Source organism: Tubulanus polymorphus, chromosome 6 (genome assembly GCF_964204645.1).
Source record: "Tubulanus polymorphus chromosome 6, tnTubPoly1.2, whole genome shotgun sequence".
Taxonomy (NCBI): domain Eukaryota; kingdom Metazoa; phylum Nemertea; class Palaeonemertea; order Tubulaniformes; family Tubulanidae; genus Tubulanus; species Tubulanus polymorphus.
In genome coordinates, this window is record NC_134030.1 from 1,878,808 (window position 1) to 1,896,396 (window position 17,589).

Below are 17,589 nucleotides of genomic sequence, written 5' to 3' on the forward strand. Positions count from 1 at the left end.
GCAAATATCAATCTGCAGCCTGGAGCCTGTAAACCCCTCCGTACGGATACTGTACCCTCTCAACACTTTAGATAATTCATCATGATTTTCAAATCTTTTATCATCAACACTTAACGTGTGTTCAGAATTTCAGCGGGAAATTTTCAAATGAAAAATGAACTACAAACACCAGACATTTTATCAGCACACTTTCAAAAACTGATCGTCCACACTTCACATGTGTTCAGTGCTTCACCTGAGACATTTCTAATCGAAAATGAACTACAAACACCAGATATTAGACGTATCATAAGCACACTTTCTAAAATTTGCACTTAAACGGTGACTATCTGAGGGGTGCAGGTTCCAGGCTGCACATTCCTACCTGTGAAATATAGTGGGGTATCTACAGTTTAACAAACAACCCTTTAACCTTAAATAATATAATATACGCCTAATGACATCAATATCACTACTGTTTGTCATCAGTAGAATCAACACAAATGCCCTTTAGAAATAGAAATCGAATCATACAGGCAGACAGCAGGCTCTGGCATGTGAATGTACATGTATAATATTAATGGTATATATATATTTATATATAACACATCGAGTAATAATAATAATAATAATAATAATAATAATAATGATAATAAATCTATTAATAAATGTGATTAATTAAATATTCCTCTACGTTGCTTTACGTTATAAGGACATAAATGATGAATTCAGTATTGAATGAGTTGGTCTATAGAGGGCGCTATCTCCCGAGTCATCTGGTGCTCCGAGTTACCGAATAATCAAATTTCCCTATTCCAATTAATGGCTCTCATTGTCGGCTGTAGCAACCAATTGGAACAACAATCAGAAGTGTTCATACCGATGTACAGTAAACCCCACTCAGAGATGTTCTACTGAACTTGGTCTACAGAATTTAGACTAAGAGAAGATACCTTGTTTCTCCGCAGTGGCCGAGGTCATTTTGTAAACTACTGCGATAAAATTTGTAATCAGTTCATTTCTTTAACTACCAGGTCTATTATCAGCTTGATCATGATCTTTAAAATTTAGTAATGTACATGGTAGATAGGCGGCAGGCCGAGTCAACGTTTAGACTCGGCAGAAATGAGAGAAACAAGGAATCAATCTTTTAACCTAAGTTGAAAGCTTTTCGTGAAAGTGGACCCTGAAAGCCGTTTTAAACCTGTATTAAATTCTATCTTCGAATGAATGAATGAACGTTTGAACACATAATGGTAGAATGATAATAACAAATATAGACAACACAATTATTCCAAAATATCGTCGTCAAATGAATAATTGTAGCCGATGATTTCATTGAGACGCGGCGCGGAGAGGAATCTTACAACAACTATACAACGCTAAAGATGTATATACGAGATGTAAAAATTTTCTATACAACGCGTTTCTCTCTAATTACCTTCTAATTCATATAAATCATGTATAAATATTCATATCAATATCAATATCAATATTATAATGAGTAAGTATTATTAATTGCTTTTGGTTTTTTTTTGGAATTATAATTATTTTTCTTAAGTTATTTTGAATACATGTTTTGTGTATTGGTGGCAATGGGATACGCGCAATCCTACTGCGGCAGTTGAGGATTCCTACTCTGGCAATCGAGGATCCACAAGGAGCGCTAGTAGTTAACAACACTACCACAACGGTCGAGGATCCACCAGGTTCTGTTAGCGTACGGTAGGACATTGATAAGAATGTTATCTCAATAATAGACAATGAGTTGAAGGGTGAAGACCGTACAGCCAGATGTACTGCGAGTAACGCCACCTGGTGGTATAACTCACATCCTACAAGCGTATCCCCTCGCGTTAAAGAGTATAAGAAGCCACAGTTATTTGTATGATATTATTTGAGGTCAACGAGTTGTATTCGGACAATAAAATTGAGCTAACAATAATAACCATACACACCGCATTCGTCTTCGGTCCGTCTGCCTGTTACTGCGATCTACACAGTCGCCATCTATCATCCACTTTATAAACTACAATCATTCACATCGGTACACACCGCACACGTCATTAAATGCCGCACACCAGTACACGTTGCACACCGGAACAAGCTACACAACGGTACACGTTCACACGGCGCACATGGTACACCCCAAACACTAGTTCACGCCACACACGCCACACGCGTACGTGCATGCCGCACACTGGTACACGGGGCACACCACAAACGCTGCTCGCCACAATTTACCGCTTTAGGATAAAAATATTCCGTATAAACATTTTGTAACGTTCCAGGTATTCCAGCTACCCATCTCGATAATTAATGTTGTTCATTATTGTCACTAGGAGGCGCGCCTGCTGCAGCTTCCGGATTACCGTTACTGTTGAGAACGGTGGTGCCACCTACCGCGGTGCTAGTCGTCGATGTGGTCGCGGTTTCCGCGTCTGTACTGAACGTCGTTTGTGCCATCAGTTTCTGACGAACTTCGCGTATTTTCAATTGTAAACACAATTTACTCGGGAAAATGTCGCGGTATTTTTGCTGAAAATCAGCCGTCGCTTGACCTAATTAAATATACAAAATTAAATTTTCCTAATTATATATATACAAACTATGAACAACCGCATTAATTATGCAAAATAATAGCAACCTCATTGAATATGCAAATTAAAATACAAAGAATTAGATCGATTAACCTAATTAATCAACCAGAAAGTTAGGTAACCACGATAGACATCTGGAGCCAACCTTTGATCTCTCAGAATGCTCTGATTGGGAAATCCTCGGAGCCGTCCTCCGAGAGGAATGGGATTTTGATTTAAAACTTCAACGTACAGATCGAGTGAAGGGTATCATTACCTGAAGGAAAAAGTCCTTGATCCTCGAATAATTGCATCACCAGAGTGCGCCGCTGGTCGAGTATACGTCGTAGAGATGAGAACGTACCCGGTGAACTCGGCGTTTTAGGAGTGCGCGGAGAATTTAACTCAGCCTCCGGGAAATCATCTGAATTTAAAATACAAAAAAATTTCCAATGAGCAACAGATCCGATCAACTCAAAGATAAACGTTTCATTCAGATGTTTGTTGAAATATTTTTACTTATAGCATGTATGGATTCTCGAATATCACTGTGAGCCCAGTCTCACAAAAAGGTTTAACTCTTAAATCGATTTAATTTCTTCATTAATTCAGTTTATCTTTGATCGATTTAGGCCTTAATCCTTTTTGTGAAACTGGGCCCTGAAGTTGGAGAGGAGAATGACGAGAGAGGGGAGAGAGGAGATAGAGAGGGGAGAGGGGAGAGGGAGAGGGAGAGGAGGGGAGAGGGAGAGAGGGAAGAGAGAAAGGAGAGGGGAGAGGGAAGAAGAGATAGAGGAAAGGGAGAAAGGAGAGGAGATAGAGAAGAGAGGAGAGACTTACAAGCAGAAGCTCCCGGTCTCTGCATCGCTGCCACCTCGGCTAACGCGTCCAAACTGAAATTTGAACCGAAGAATTTCGTGTCTTCGAATCGTCCGCTCTTCGGTGTTTTCGGCGTGCCACATTCCGAACTGTTACTCATTCTACGCTGTTTCACTCGCGGCGATGAAACGTCTTCAAAATCCTCTCCTTAAAATCAAACAATCAAACATCATCAGATATCGTCGCGTTAAGTCAGATAGCGTTTATATGAGTTCGATTCTTACCAGGGCCCTTCCTCTTCTTACGGAAGTTAGTAATAAGTAGCCGAGGACTCTGAGGCAGAGGAGTTCCCGATTCAGAATTATCCGGAATAAACTGAGGTAATGCGCCGAACTGACGCTCAAAATCAACCTCTTCCAGTACCCTGAAATTACAGTGAGATATCGATGAGTATTTCATATGAATATTTGAGATAGATATTTGGAATAAGTATTTGATATGAATAACTGAGATGAGTATTTGATGGGAATATTTGAGATGAGTATTTGAGATGAGCATTTAAGATGAGTATTTGAGAGGAATATTTGAGAGATTGATGAGTATTTGAGATGAGTATTTGAGATAGCTTAATGAATATTTGAGAGGAGTATTTGAGATATTGATGAGTATTTAAGAGAAGTATTTGAGATGAGCATTTGAGAGGAATATTTGAGATATTGATGAGTATTTGAGATAGAGATGAGTATTTGAGATGAGTATTTGAGATAGAGATTGATTGATAAATTGAACTTACTTCTCCATCCCATCATCGATATTGCGTTTGAGAAATGCTTTACGTGGACTATTTATCGATGGAGGTGGAACTTGAGGAGGAACTTGGATCGGGGGTGGAATTGGTTTCTGTTTCTGCAATATACAAATAGATGATAAATAGATTAGACTGTGACTCAAGCGTGTAGGTTTCCTACAATTCAAATAAATCTATTTCCTTGAGTCTGAAACTGAGGGATTGCATCTAGGGCTTTCACAAACAGGATAACTCCAATAGGATAACTCCAAAATTGATTCATCAAAGAGAAATTGAAGACTTAAGATTTTGTGACGAGACCGCCACCCGGATGATGATGATGATGAATCAGTACTTACAGCGGCAGCAGCTGCAGCTGCAGCTACAGCAGACGCGTGTGAAGTTGAAGGTTGTGGTGGAGATGATTCCGATGTCGTCGTCGTCGTCGTCACTGTTTCTGTTGTTAATAAATCTGAACTCGTTGAACTTCGCGACGCGGGCTAAAAATATATAAAATACACGAGAATAAAATCAGTGAATTCACTACAGCAAGGGTTAACGTCAAGCTGCCCATATCTACCCGGCCTATTACTCCTCAAGCCGCCCACATCTACCCGGCCTATTACTCCTCAAGCTGCCTGCATCCGCCCTGCCTATTACTCCTCAAGCTGCCCGCATCTGCCCGGCCTATTTTACTCCTCAAGCTGCCCACATCCGCCCTGCCTATTACATGAACACGACAGATCTGAGCGCACACTTATATCCAAGTAAATATGGATGATTTTGGTGGCTCACCTAATCAAATCTCTAATGCCATATGAAAGCATAGTGTGTTTGTAAATCAACTAAAAATGAGCTGATTCTTTATCGTGATAAATGTGGATTTTCCGTTGAATTTTCTGAGGAGCAACAGACACTACAATCCCTGAGTGTTAATAGGTTAAGAGACTTATCGAGGAGAGGGTTAATATTCTAACCTTTCGTTCTCGTTTGAAGGGTTTTAATCCACTTTCGGCGACCATCTCTTTATAGCGTTTACCCTTACACGCTCGTTGCGGTTTATATCCGTCTGCACCGTTACCGCTGCTGTCATCGCTCTGTTGATCGTCAGGTAAATCTATGGATAACAATGTTAGAACACGGGTCATATTGACAGAACCATTTTCATAAAATTTTCATATTTTTCATTTGCTCATTATAATATAGGTTTTTTTCACAAGAAAATAACGGAACTTTTCACATAATATTATCCAGTTTTTTCACATTCTTTCCCCGTCAAGATATAATGAAGCAGTTTCCAATCACAATCATGCGCTGCAGTTGCTAAAAAGTTGTTGACCAGTGGATAGTTGACTTAGTGTCAATTATAAGTTCACTGTTACTATGATATTCATCAGCCATATAATTAAATCAAATATGAACTCTGGTTTGATTAGAGACCGATAAAAGATGGTTTGACCCGATGCGCCTTTAAGTTTTACTTAAAAGTCCACAAAACTAGGGCAGAAGTGTATCAAATGATGGCACCTATGGCTGCATGATTAAGAGAAGTGACGCGCTCACTGGGGATCGAAGCCAGGTCTCATAGAAAGCAAGCGTGCTAACCAGTAGACCAATAGAACTAGTCAACTTGGCCAGTGGTTATACAGCTTGTCCTATATACATAACAACAGTCAAAGATCACAACAACAAAATTCCATCCAACGAGAACCAAACAAAAAGATTTGCTAAAGATACAAATAAATTAAATAAACAGATTTGATATATATTTCAATGAATACGTGACTATTCTAGTATATCATACTCCTAAAAGTGAAATAACTACTGAAGATTGTTGCATGCAGATTTTAGACGACAACAACAACAGATATATATATCAAACCTACCGGGGACTTGTTCAATTCTAATTTCAGGTGGGGAGGGTAATCGTGTATATAATTGACCACTACCACTTGAACCAGGTGGTGTTGATTTGTAAGCTGAAATTGTATGTAATTCTTCACTATGACGTTCTATATCTCTAGAAACAATAGCCTTTAAGCCCATGCCTAACCCTTGAAGCCCAATACTACCCATGCCCAATTCATAAAGCCCATGCCTAACCATGCCCAATCCTTGAAGCCCAGTCCTAACAACCCCTATATTCTTGGAGACCAATCCTACCCACCCCAAATCCTTTAAGCTCCATCCTTAACTCCCGAATCCTACCCACAAAAGCCTAGGTCCACTGTGACCAGGAGCAGACCCATTTCTGCTGGTTAACAGGACACTTACTGGTTTGTGAAGGTTGTTGTGGAGGTGGCGTTGTGCCGACTGGAATACTAGCGACCGTTGCTTTAATACGAGTCGGTTTTTGTTGATAAGTTACGTAGCCGACATCTTTCTTACGATCTACAATTCAAAAATTCAATTTGTTCAGCGTGACTGGTAGAGTTCATTAAATCTGAGTATGACATCATCAAAATGGTCTGAATTGGGATACAATTCTAGGGCAAGGTTTCATAGGGGATCATTCATTTATTACGTACGCATAAAATTTGAATTTTTCAACCCCCCTCCCCCTCTGTACGCAAAATCGGCCATTTTTTCATATACATTAAGCATTACAGTACGCAATTGCACTGACACCTCCCCTCTCCCTCCCTCTCCCCTCCCCCTCCCTCTCCCTCTTTTTTTAGCAATAGACAGTTGAACGTACCTGTATTAGAAGCAGACGCTGTATACGTCTGCTCACCGATAGACGACTGTTGTTGCCGAAGGTTACTATTGTTATCCTGTTGCCAGTGACCGTTGTCGAGTTTTTGCGCTCGGTGTTGCTGGTTGTCGTGACGTTGCTGAGAATCGTTATTTTGTTGAATTTGCTCGGATTGTTGAGCGGGGGATGAGACCGACGAGACCGATGACAGTTCCGCGTGATGATAATGTCTCTCTTGATGTCTGTGATTAGAATCGTGTTGTGGCCTGCTCAATGATTCCCCCGAGCGGTGATTCGACTCTTGCTGCTGCTGGTGCTGCATCTGCTGTTGCAGCTGCTGCGGTATCTGCAGCGTTTGATGTTGTTGTTCGCTGATCTAAAATACAATAATTCATTGAAGTGTCAAATTAACTGGGTGGAATTTTTTTTAATTTTCAAGTTCCAGCACTTTCAGGGATTGATTAGTCAGCACTGAATGGGGTAAAGTATTTAGATTTTATAAAATCTTAGGACTGAGAATGAAAAATAAAGTCTGAAATGTTTCATATTCTATTCAATGTTTTAACTTTAACCTTTAGTCATCTTCAGGAATACTAGTATTAAAACAGAACTGAATAAACCTAAAAATGATGTTAAGGATAAAATGGAAATGTTTTCATGAACTAGTAGCTTATTTCAACATTTCAACTATCTTCAGGAATACCATTAAGATTAGGAGAGAATCCCACAATGATAATAAAAAGTCCGAAAATGAAACTTCGAGATAGTAGTTTATTCAACGTTTCGACTATATCCTAATAGTCATCTTCAGGAATAATTCATTATTCCTGAAGATGACTATTAGGATATAGTCGAAACGTTGAATAAACTACTATCTCGAAGTTTCATTTTCGGACTTTTTATTATCATTGTGGGATTCTCTCCTCATCGCATCAACACGGATATTGTGTTTTACCTATCGTGACCATTAAGATTAGTTCATTTTCATTGAGTTATCTTAACTCACAACTGTGGAACTGGGTCCCGTTTATAAACCAAATATTCACATACCTTTTGTTGTTGTTGAATATGAGGAGAGTTTTGTCGACGGATATATAACTGTTGTTGTTGTTGTAGTTGTTGATGATGTTCTTGTTTTTGTGGAGATCGTTGGTAAAAAACCTTTAAAATTCAGAAACAAACAAACGTAAGGAGCGATATCCGAGAGGCTTTCTCTGTGGCCTTCTTTGACGGTAAATAATGATATTTGATAATTCAGCTGTGCCGGAGGTAATAAAACCAACTAATAATAATAATTATCTATCTATTTCTTCAATAGAAAATTCTATTCATTGAAAGGTCTATTTATTTACCTGCTGTTGATTTGGTTTCTGTTTTTGTTGCTGTTGTTGTTGTTGTTGTGACACCTGTATCTGAACCTGTTGATGCTGTGATACCTGAACTTGTAGCTGATGTTGCTGATTCAGGACCTGCTGCTGCTGCTGCTGCTGCTGCTGCTGCTGCTGCTGCTGCTGCTGCTGCATCTGAGATTGTTGTTGATGTTGTGACACATGTACCTGGTGTTGCTGATGCTGCTGCTGCTGCTGCACCCGGTGTTGTTGTTGAGACACCTGCATTTGGGTCTGCTGATGCTGCAACTGTGAACCCTGTACCTGTTGTTGATGGTGCACCTGATTTGAATGATGTTGCTGCTGCTGCTGCAGTTGTACAAGTTGTTGAACTTTCTGTTGTGGTTGAACTTGATGTTGAGTCACTATATGCACCTGATGTTGCTGCTGTTGTTGGTGTTGTTGTTGTTGTACCTGCACCTGTTGTTGCTGCACCTGTACCTGCACCTGATGTTGCTGTTGTTGCACCTGTTGCTGGTGTTGAGTAACTTGTACTTGTTGTTGTTGAGTAGTTAGTTGCACCTGATGAGGTTGTAACTGAGTAAGATGCAGCTGCTGTGTTTGTTGGGATTGATTCTGTTGCGCGGCTGCTGCAGCTGCTAGTTGCACCTGCTGGGCGGCAGCTGCTAGTTGTATTTGTTGCGGTTGTTGACTGATCGATATCACCGCTGATGCCGGTTGTAACTGAACGCTCTGTTTACCGTTACCGACATTCGAAAACACTAACTGCGGAGCAGCCGAGCCCGGAGCCGGGGTAAGCTGACAAATGGGCGTGACGGCCGGACTTTGCGGTTGAGATCCGGGTGGACTAGCGAGTTTTAACGTGGTATTCGCGAATTGAAATTTGGTAGCAGCGTTAACGTCAGGCGTAGCAGGCGTCAGACTCTGACCGGGTATTGTTAACTGTATGTTATTACTACTAGCCGGTGACCCAGGCAACGCCATGTGTAACACGTTCTGTAGTTTACCGTTTGGTCCGGTTTGTACGGTTAACGACGGTAGTATATACTGAATATGAGTCGGAGCAGGTGCACGCTGTTGCTGCTGCTGCTGCAGCTGCTGCTGTTGTTGAGTCTGTAATTGTTGATTATTATTGCTCTTCAATACTAAGTAACCATGCGACGCGACGTGCGGTTGTGAACTGACCGCCGGTTGAGCCAGAGACGAAACCGTCTGCGTGTTCTGAGGCTGAGCCAGATTACGCAACGTCGCCGCGGTAACGACCGGAGACAACGGCGCCACCTTCTGGGCGGACGTTACATTAGGACTCAGTATATATTGCTGTCCGTTTACCCCCGGGAGTAAGATAGTACCGACGTTTTTATTATTACTCGCCGATGGTGGTATTATATTCAACGACAGGTTTCCAGCTGCAGACGGTTGATGCTGCTGCTGCTGCTGCTGTTGTTTTGGCGACGATTGTTGCGAGGTTTTCGAAGCGATTTGAACCGGTAGATTAGACACACTCATTGACCTGCCCGTCTGCTGCTGTTGCTGCTGCAGCTGTTGTTGTATAACGGCACCTGCAGCTGATAGTTGTCTATTCTGCGTTGCTGGTATCACGGAGAATGAAACGCTATTATTAAGAGATGATTGCGCCGCCGATGCCGGTGTCGGAGGTGCCGGTTGAGAGGTGATCCGTTGTCGGGTTATTTTCGACATCACGGCCGCCGTCTGCCCGTTACACGTCGTTCCCAACACGGTCTCCGTGTTCGACGACATCACTAATTGTTTCTCGTGCGTTGTCATGGTGATATTATGCAGTTTGATAGGATTGTTCCTCGACGCGGCGGGCGTCTGCTGACGTTGATGATGACTAGTTTGACCGGTGGCGCCACCGGGCGACGCGTAAGACGAACGAGGGTCGTCCAACGAAGAGCGAGAAGTTTTCGGCGAATGAACTTTAAAGACGGCGCCTTTCGGTTGAAACGTGGAGCCGCTACTAGCCGGACGAGCTACTTCCTGTACGGATGGGTCGCTACGGTTCGTCGGAACGTCCGGTTTGAATTTGATCGGTTTCGGTCGATACGGAATCTCCGATGGAGATACGCGTTTCATAACCGGTGAGAATCGTTGCTGCGGAAACACTTTATTTTCGATGAGAACGTCGCTTTCCGATTGGCTGTCAGTTTCGCTATCCGATACGTGTTCTCTACAGTTTAAATCGATAGCAGCTCCCCCTGGTGGTCCGACACCTGAACCGACTTCATCATCAACTATAAATACAAATAAAAAACATCTCTCACTGCGATTTAACATCAGAAACAGATTTTTCATTAATTCCAGTATTTCATGTATAGCAGAAAATCGATCAATATTCATAACCAATAAAATACAACCTCTTCATGTATTTCAGTTATAAATCATTTCGGAGAGGCCTATAAGACTTTATCCATTGTGTGGGGTACTGTTTTACTTATTACTAATGGATAGGGTTTGGGGCCCGAGACTGTTGTATTGATCACCTTTCTGCTATGTTACCAGTATAGGTTTGGTTTAATATACAATATCAATATACAATATCAAAATATAAACGCGTAGTTTAAGGAATAGTTTTAGTTCTTATTGAGTTCATGAAGAGTTGTTATCTTTTATCTGAACGAATCTAGATTTAGATCTAAATGAATCTATGATTCTCAATTCAGAGACTGAACTAAACTTGACTTATAAATATTGATACAGACCTCCTGCTGGTCACATGAGCTAGGGTTCTGAATATGTATGAGACTAGTATAAGGGTTTTGATTGGCTGTGATGCCACTGCTCACTGGTCCCTTGGTTATGAATATGTATAAACCCACTGGTCAGCTGACCTAGTATAAGGGTTTTGATTGACTGTGATGCCACTGCTCACTGGACCCTTGGTTATGAATATGCATAAACCCACTGGTCACCTGACCTAGTAGGGTTAGTAGTGGTGATTGGTGTCCAGGTCACATGACCTTAGTTAAGTGTCTGATTGGCTGTGATGTCACTGACATGCACAGGAATCCAAACTAATGGAACCTGAACAGTTTTAATATCTGAAAGCAATTTAAATACAGCCTGCAATTCTTCAAGTTGTAAACACTTAAATATAGCTGTGAGTGTGCTGGATTGAACCTTCGGTGAACCTTAGATGAACCGCGTTGTTTATTTCAAGCAGAACCAAGTCACACACCTATGTATTCTATAACGGTTGAATCAATAAAGTAGGGAGGGGCAGTCGATTCAATAGAAAACTATATGAATGATTAATTTCAGCACGTTTCTCATTTTCAATTATTTAGGAATAACGTCAATATCGACAGTTTCATTTCATACTGACTGGGAAACCTCCTCCAGCAGGGGCAATATTTAGACCGTGTCGACCGACAAGAATTTTTAAGTGCCTTTTTATTTTTTCTCTGTATCAAAATTTTCCGTTGTAACCACCTGAGATACAACACAAAAGATATTTTTCCTAAATATATAACCTATGTTTCTTGACTAAATGCCTCTCAGAGATGCTCAGAAAGCGTTATAAAATGATAGTAATATTTCAAAAAATTTTGCTGAAACGCCTTTCCGCCCTAAATTAAGAATATATGCCCTTTTTATTGGTCGACATGGTCTCAACATGACCCTCAATCCGCCCCTGTCCGGACACAAACGCAAAATTGTTTACATTTTGATTCTATTTTTACCTTTATCATCTTGATTTTCACAAATGACCATTTTTCCTTCATCGTCACTTTCTACTCCTCGTTCACTTTCTAGAATCTGTTTATTACTGCTGGATTCCTACAAATAGAATAACATTGCCATCTAAATACCTCAAAATAGCATCTCAATACCCCCAAAATATCAACTCAATCCATCAAAATATCAAAAAACTTATCTATGAAAATATCATTTCAATACCCCCCGTTATATTATCTCGATTCATCAAAATATATTAATCATCAAAACATATCTCAATTTATTATATCATCTCAATTTATCAAAATATCTAATTTAATTTTTTGCATAGGAAGAAAATGGCTATTTTTGACACCATGGTTACTTTTGGTCTACATGCTGGTTTTAATGGGTTTCATTGACTTTTTTCAATTCATGTATTATAATTCAGATTTCTGACCAATGGCAAGGCGAAGCATATTTAATGGATCACTAATCTTAACACAGACATAGAAATCAACGAGCCAGTAATAGGATGTTATTAGGTATAGTGCGTTGAAGGCATTCACCGCCGGCCCCGACCCTCGAAACTTAAACCAGTTATTTCCATAGACTATCAATAATTTCACAATAGTCAAATAGTTCAGAACTGTAGAACTAGTTTAAAACCGTACAGCTTGAATATCAACCAATTAAATAACAAAAGAATCAAGATCGATGTATGGTAAACACAAGAGCTGACGTCAAAAACACTTATTGATTTTTGACTACAGCAAAAAGATATGCAATCACGTGCTGCCATCTGGTGAAATTGCCCTACATTAATTGTTCAGTGCAGATCGATTTTATGCAAATAGATAGAGAACAAAGAATGTATTTGAGCTCCTCAGCGAGTACGAACCAACCAACGGATCGACTGAGCTAGGGTTTAATGCAGTCACTATTGATAACTAATGATCAGTACAAGGCCATCACTGTGTGTGCCCTCACGTTCAGTAGAATCATCATCAGAGAGTAACAAATAAAAACCCACAGTTGATATATAGAAAAGTTTGTTTTCTGACAGTGTCAGGACTTCTAAACCTCATCATCAAAGAAACTAAAATAATCAGTTCACTATAGTCAAGCTATCAGGGAATAACTTCTCACTTTCACAAATACATTTCATTTTCTTTAAAATAAATAACACAATCTTCAAGATCCAGTTCTACAATTCAATTGAACTGCATTGAGCTGAAATTTCAAATATCTTATACATAAAGTCAAATTTCCAATCGGAGCCATGGAACTCGATCCAGAGCCTTGTTGTAGTGTTGACTTATTAATTCCAAAAGAGGTCTTTCAAATCTCAGCAATGACTGTGTAACTCGATTCAGGATATAAATTCCTACAGTTACTTCCTCTTCCCCTTCCATCCACTGAAGTAGTCAACTTGTTATTGATTCTCCACAATGAGAAGAGTTCATGTCATTATGAATTCCGGGATTCCCCTATCCCAGTAAACCCCCTCCCCCTCCGAGCCGACATGCTTCTAGAATATAGACATGACTGAATGAATGTCAAAATTTATATAGCGCCAATTTCATCCACAGGCGCTCCGCAGAAATGATTACAACGAGAACAGATATGATTTTAGTCCTGATTTGAATGCTGAGTGCATGTACCTGTATCTACAACATGACATGTACATGTATCTACAAGATGACATGTACATGTACCTGTATCTACAACACGACATGTACATGTATCTACAAGATGACATGTATATGTACCTGTATCTACAACACGACATGTACATGTACCGGAATCTACAAAACACATACCTGTTGATGATATTTCGGTGAATGAAATTGTTGATAAATCTCGTGCGGCGATGATTCTAGTCCCGGAACGGCGGACGTACTCATCGACCGGCTACCCGGTGGTAAAAAAGCACTGGCATGTGAGGGTAACTGCATTGAATCCATTTGACGCCCGCTGCCCGAACGCGGCCCTGAAAATACATTACATAATATATTACACAATATATTATTGTAACAGTTACCGAGGATCTGGACCCAGTTTAACAGACTTCATGGTCTCATAAGACTCATCTCGAAATATTAGATTGGTTATGGAGCCGTTCTTAAGACATGACTGTCCAACCGGGGTTAGATTTCACAAGAGTGATTCACTGAAACTTTCAGTGAAGATTCAAAGGGGTTTTATATCAGGAAGCCATGACTGCGTGACTAGTCCCCGGGGGGTTAGGCTTCACAAGAACCAGTCGACAAAGAGCTTTACACCTTAACCGTTCTCTGATTGTACTGAGTTCAGAGTTTAGAATGAGTTTCATCTGAAGTGACTGATTCTTTAGTTGTTAAAGATATAAATGAGTGATACTCATTGAGTATTAGTGGTGGTACTCACCTCCAGGAGTTTTAAAGGGGTTTATATGAGTGATACTCATTGAGTATTAGTGGTGGTACTCACCTCCGGGAGTTGTCGGCTCATCTGAAGAACTCAATCGTTTACGACCGATCGAGGAACTCGTACTTGATTTCTTACGATCTTTCGAACACCATTTCCAGTCGGGATGAGCTTTAAAATGAGCCTCTTTCACCTTAAATATTACAAAATTAGATGTGATTATATAATTTCTTATCTTTCAAACTAGCTAAACATCAAAAGATATAAAACATAATATATAAACTGAGAGAGCTGTTTTGAAAATGTCTCATAGAATTAAGTCTAAACGTCACTACTCTTTTAGTTTTATTTTTAGATGGTGGGTTTTTGAATTCAGTCACTTGAATTCTACTTCATCAATCTACAGGTAGATAATATGAGTTTTCTAATACCTGAAATGCGAGGTCGTGATATTTCTGTTTCTCCTGTGGTTTTAACGCGTACCACCATTCACCGAGTATTTTACTGACGGTTCTGTTGTCCTGATTCGGGTGTCTCTGATGAACCAACGCTCGGTGGCGTTTACTGAATATCATAAACGCATTCATCGGTCGTCGAATATGATCGCGATCTTTCAACTATAAATAATATCATTATATCATATCATTATCATATATCATCTCAATATCATATCATACTGCGGGTCATCTCAATATCATGTAACATATCAATATCATATATCTCACATAGATCATCTCAATATCATCATACTATAGTTTTAATTTCATTATTATCTTTATATCATCTCGATATTCAACAACAGGTGATGATAATCTCATTTTTACAATACTGAATGTTAGGGATTAGCTCTAGACCTGGTTACGCTGTTAGTTGAGAACTAGGTGCAGTAGCTGTGCCCGATGTGGGCCGAGGACAATGGACTAAGGTTGTCTGGACTGTATATATATATATATATATATATATATCAGTAATGAGGTGTGTGAATGATTAATTGATCTGTAATGATCAATGTCTAGACACGCTGCTGCTACTACTGCTGCTCGTGTTGATGTAATAGTTACCTTTCTCGGACTCTTAGGTTCGTCTTTAGAGAGAGCGCTAAGCGACTGAGTTCGTCTTTTGGCCGGAATGGTGCAATCTTCCATCGGTTCATCAACAAATACGTCATCGTCATCGTCATCAACTTTCAGATTACTTGAACTCGCTGATACTAGAAATACATATATATATATATTCATCATTATTACAACTGTTATTACAACCCCCTCAACCTGGACTGTGCACCCCTCTCAGCCTGGACCCTGCACCCCTCTCAGCTTGGACCCTGTACCCCTCTCAGCCTGGACCCTACACCCCTCTCAGCCTGGACCCTACACCCCTCTCAGCCTGGACCCTGTACCCCTCTCAGCCTGGACCCTGTACCCCTCTTAGCCTGGACCCTACACCCCTCTCAGCCTGGACCCTACACCCCTCTCAGCCTGGACCCTGTACCCCTCTCAGCCTGGACCCTGTACCCCTCTTAGCCTGGACCCTGTACCCCTCTCAGCCTGGACCCTGCACCCCTCTCAGCTTGGACCCTACAACCCTTTCAGCCTGGGCCCTGCACCCCTCTCAGTCAGACCCTGTACCCCTCTCAGCCTGGACCCTACACCCCTCTCAGCTTGGACCCTGTACCCCTCTCAGCCTGGACCCTGCACCCCTCTCAGCTTGGACCCTACAACCCTTTCAGCCTGGGCCCTGCACCCCTCTCAGTCGGACCCTGTACCCCTCTCAGCCTGGGCCCTGCACCCCTCTCAGCTTGGACCCTACACCCCTCTCAGCTTGGACCCTACAACCCTTTCAGCCTGGGCCCTGCACCCCTCTCAGTCGGACCCTGTACCCCTCTCAGCCTGGACCCTACAAGCCTTTCAGCCTGGGCTGTGCACCTCTCGCAGCCCGGACCATGCATGTCTGAAGTGATATGTCCTCTGAAAAAATATCTTTATTTTTAGGGTTTTCGGCAGAGGTTCATACTCCAATAGAGGGCGAGGACAAAACACAGATTAAGAGGAGGAGACAGATGAGGAGACAGAGGAGGAGACAGGGAGGTGGAGAGAGAGAGAGAGAGAGAGAGAGAGAGAGAGAGAGAGAGAGAGAGAGAGAGAGAGAGAGAGAGAGAGAGAGAGAGAGAGAGAGAGAGAGAGAGAGAGGGAGGGAGGGAGGGAGGGAGGGAGGGAGGGAGGGAGGGAGGGAGGGAGGGAGGGAGAGGGAGAGGGAGAGGGAGACATGAGCCAGATGACAAATTGACGAAGATAAATGTATCAACCACTGGCAGGTTAGGAGTAACAGAGGATTAAGAGATTAGACTCGAATCTGGATGAGTGGATTAAAGGATTTAACATCTCATGTAGTAGATAGTGGAGCACCCTCTACCCTCCCTCATTTCCCTCCCTTCTCCTCCCCTCTCCTAAGATATAAAAATCACTAACAAATGATGAATATGAATTTCTAGGAATCAATGCGAATGAATTGTCCTATAGATTTTCCAAGAAATTGTCTATTTATTGATCGCGATGAGATCAGGTTTAAAAAAAGAAATTCGGGCTCATCATAAAAAACGCTCGAATCACACCGACCGCAAACCTGTCGTTCTACGGGACAACAATTAAAACATCTGTCTCCGTAGCAACGCACTTTTACGATGCGTTTCCCAGAAACGGAGAAAAAATCGTCACTAACCGATTTACAATAAACCGATTTCCAGGAATTTTCTTCAAGAAATTGAATGAACGCTGCTTTTTATTTTTGAACATTCAATGCTTATGATTGGGACCAGAATGAATGATGGATCCATATTGGACACTAATCTATAGTCGGACTAAGGATTCCTATATTTCCACTACGGATGTCTATAGTCCCCATATGGACCTATGTAGACCAACTACTGATTTCTGTAGTCGCTCACTTCTATATTCCCAATACGTCGACCCTGACTCAAGGACGCTAGAAATCTCACCTCAATGAATAATACATCTACAGAAAACTAGCTGTAGTTTCTAGGGATTTCACTGTAATTGCTTCAGCTCCACCCAAATCATCCTCGTCCATTTCACAATATACACGTTATACATTTATATACAATAATATATCGAGTATTGAATCAATGTATTAGATTCGTGATAAATGTACTGCGTTTACTAATGTTTATCAGCAGGTTACGCATAGATAAACAGTAACAGATGAAGTGATGCGGAGGACCAGTCCCTCAGAAACACGTCTATTAATGCTGCTGCTGCTGCTGTTGCTACCAATGAT

At 41.1% G+C, this 17,589-nt stretch overlaps 1 protein-coding gene across 1 annotated transcript in view; it reads right to left on the minus strand.

The window, feature by feature from the left end:
* Nucleotides 1-655: 655 nt before the first annotated feature.
* Nucleotides 656-17,589, minus strand: part of LOC141907142 (uncharacterized) — a 28,188-nt gene continuing 11,254 nt past the window's right edge. Inside the window, exons 3-18 of the mRNA XM_074796718.1 lie at nt 15,357-15,505; nt 14,727-14,912; nt 14,359-14,488; nt 13,710-13,879; nt 11,913-12,009; nt 8,212-10,463; nt 7,910-8,020; nt 6,863-7,235; nt 6,439-6,555; nt 5,142-5,281; nt 4,524-4,664; nt 4,171-4,283; nt 3,668-3,801; nt 3,399-3,584; nt 2,836-2,982; nt 656-2,540 (exon numbers count right to left, since the gene is read on the minus strand). Coding sequence (XP_074652819.1) covers nt 2,296-2,540; nt 2,836-2,982; nt 3,399-3,584; nt 3,668-3,801; nt 4,171-4,283; nt 4,524-4,664; nt 5,142-5,281; nt 6,439-6,555; nt 6,863-7,235; nt 7,910-8,020; nt 8,212-10,463; nt 11,913-12,009; nt 13,710-13,879; nt 14,359-14,488; nt 14,727-14,912; nt 15,357-15,505 — 4,691 coding nt within the window. The 3' untranslated portion in view covers nt 656-2,295. The remainder of the gene's footprint in view (nt 2,541-2,835; nt 2,983-3,398; nt 3,585-3,667; nt 3,802-4,170; nt 4,284-4,523; nt 4,665-5,141; nt 5,282-6,438; nt 6,556-6,862; nt 7,236-7,909; nt 8,021-8,211; nt 10,464-11,912; nt 12,010-13,709; nt 13,880-14,358; nt 14,489-14,726; nt 14,913-15,356; nt 15,506-17,589) is intronic.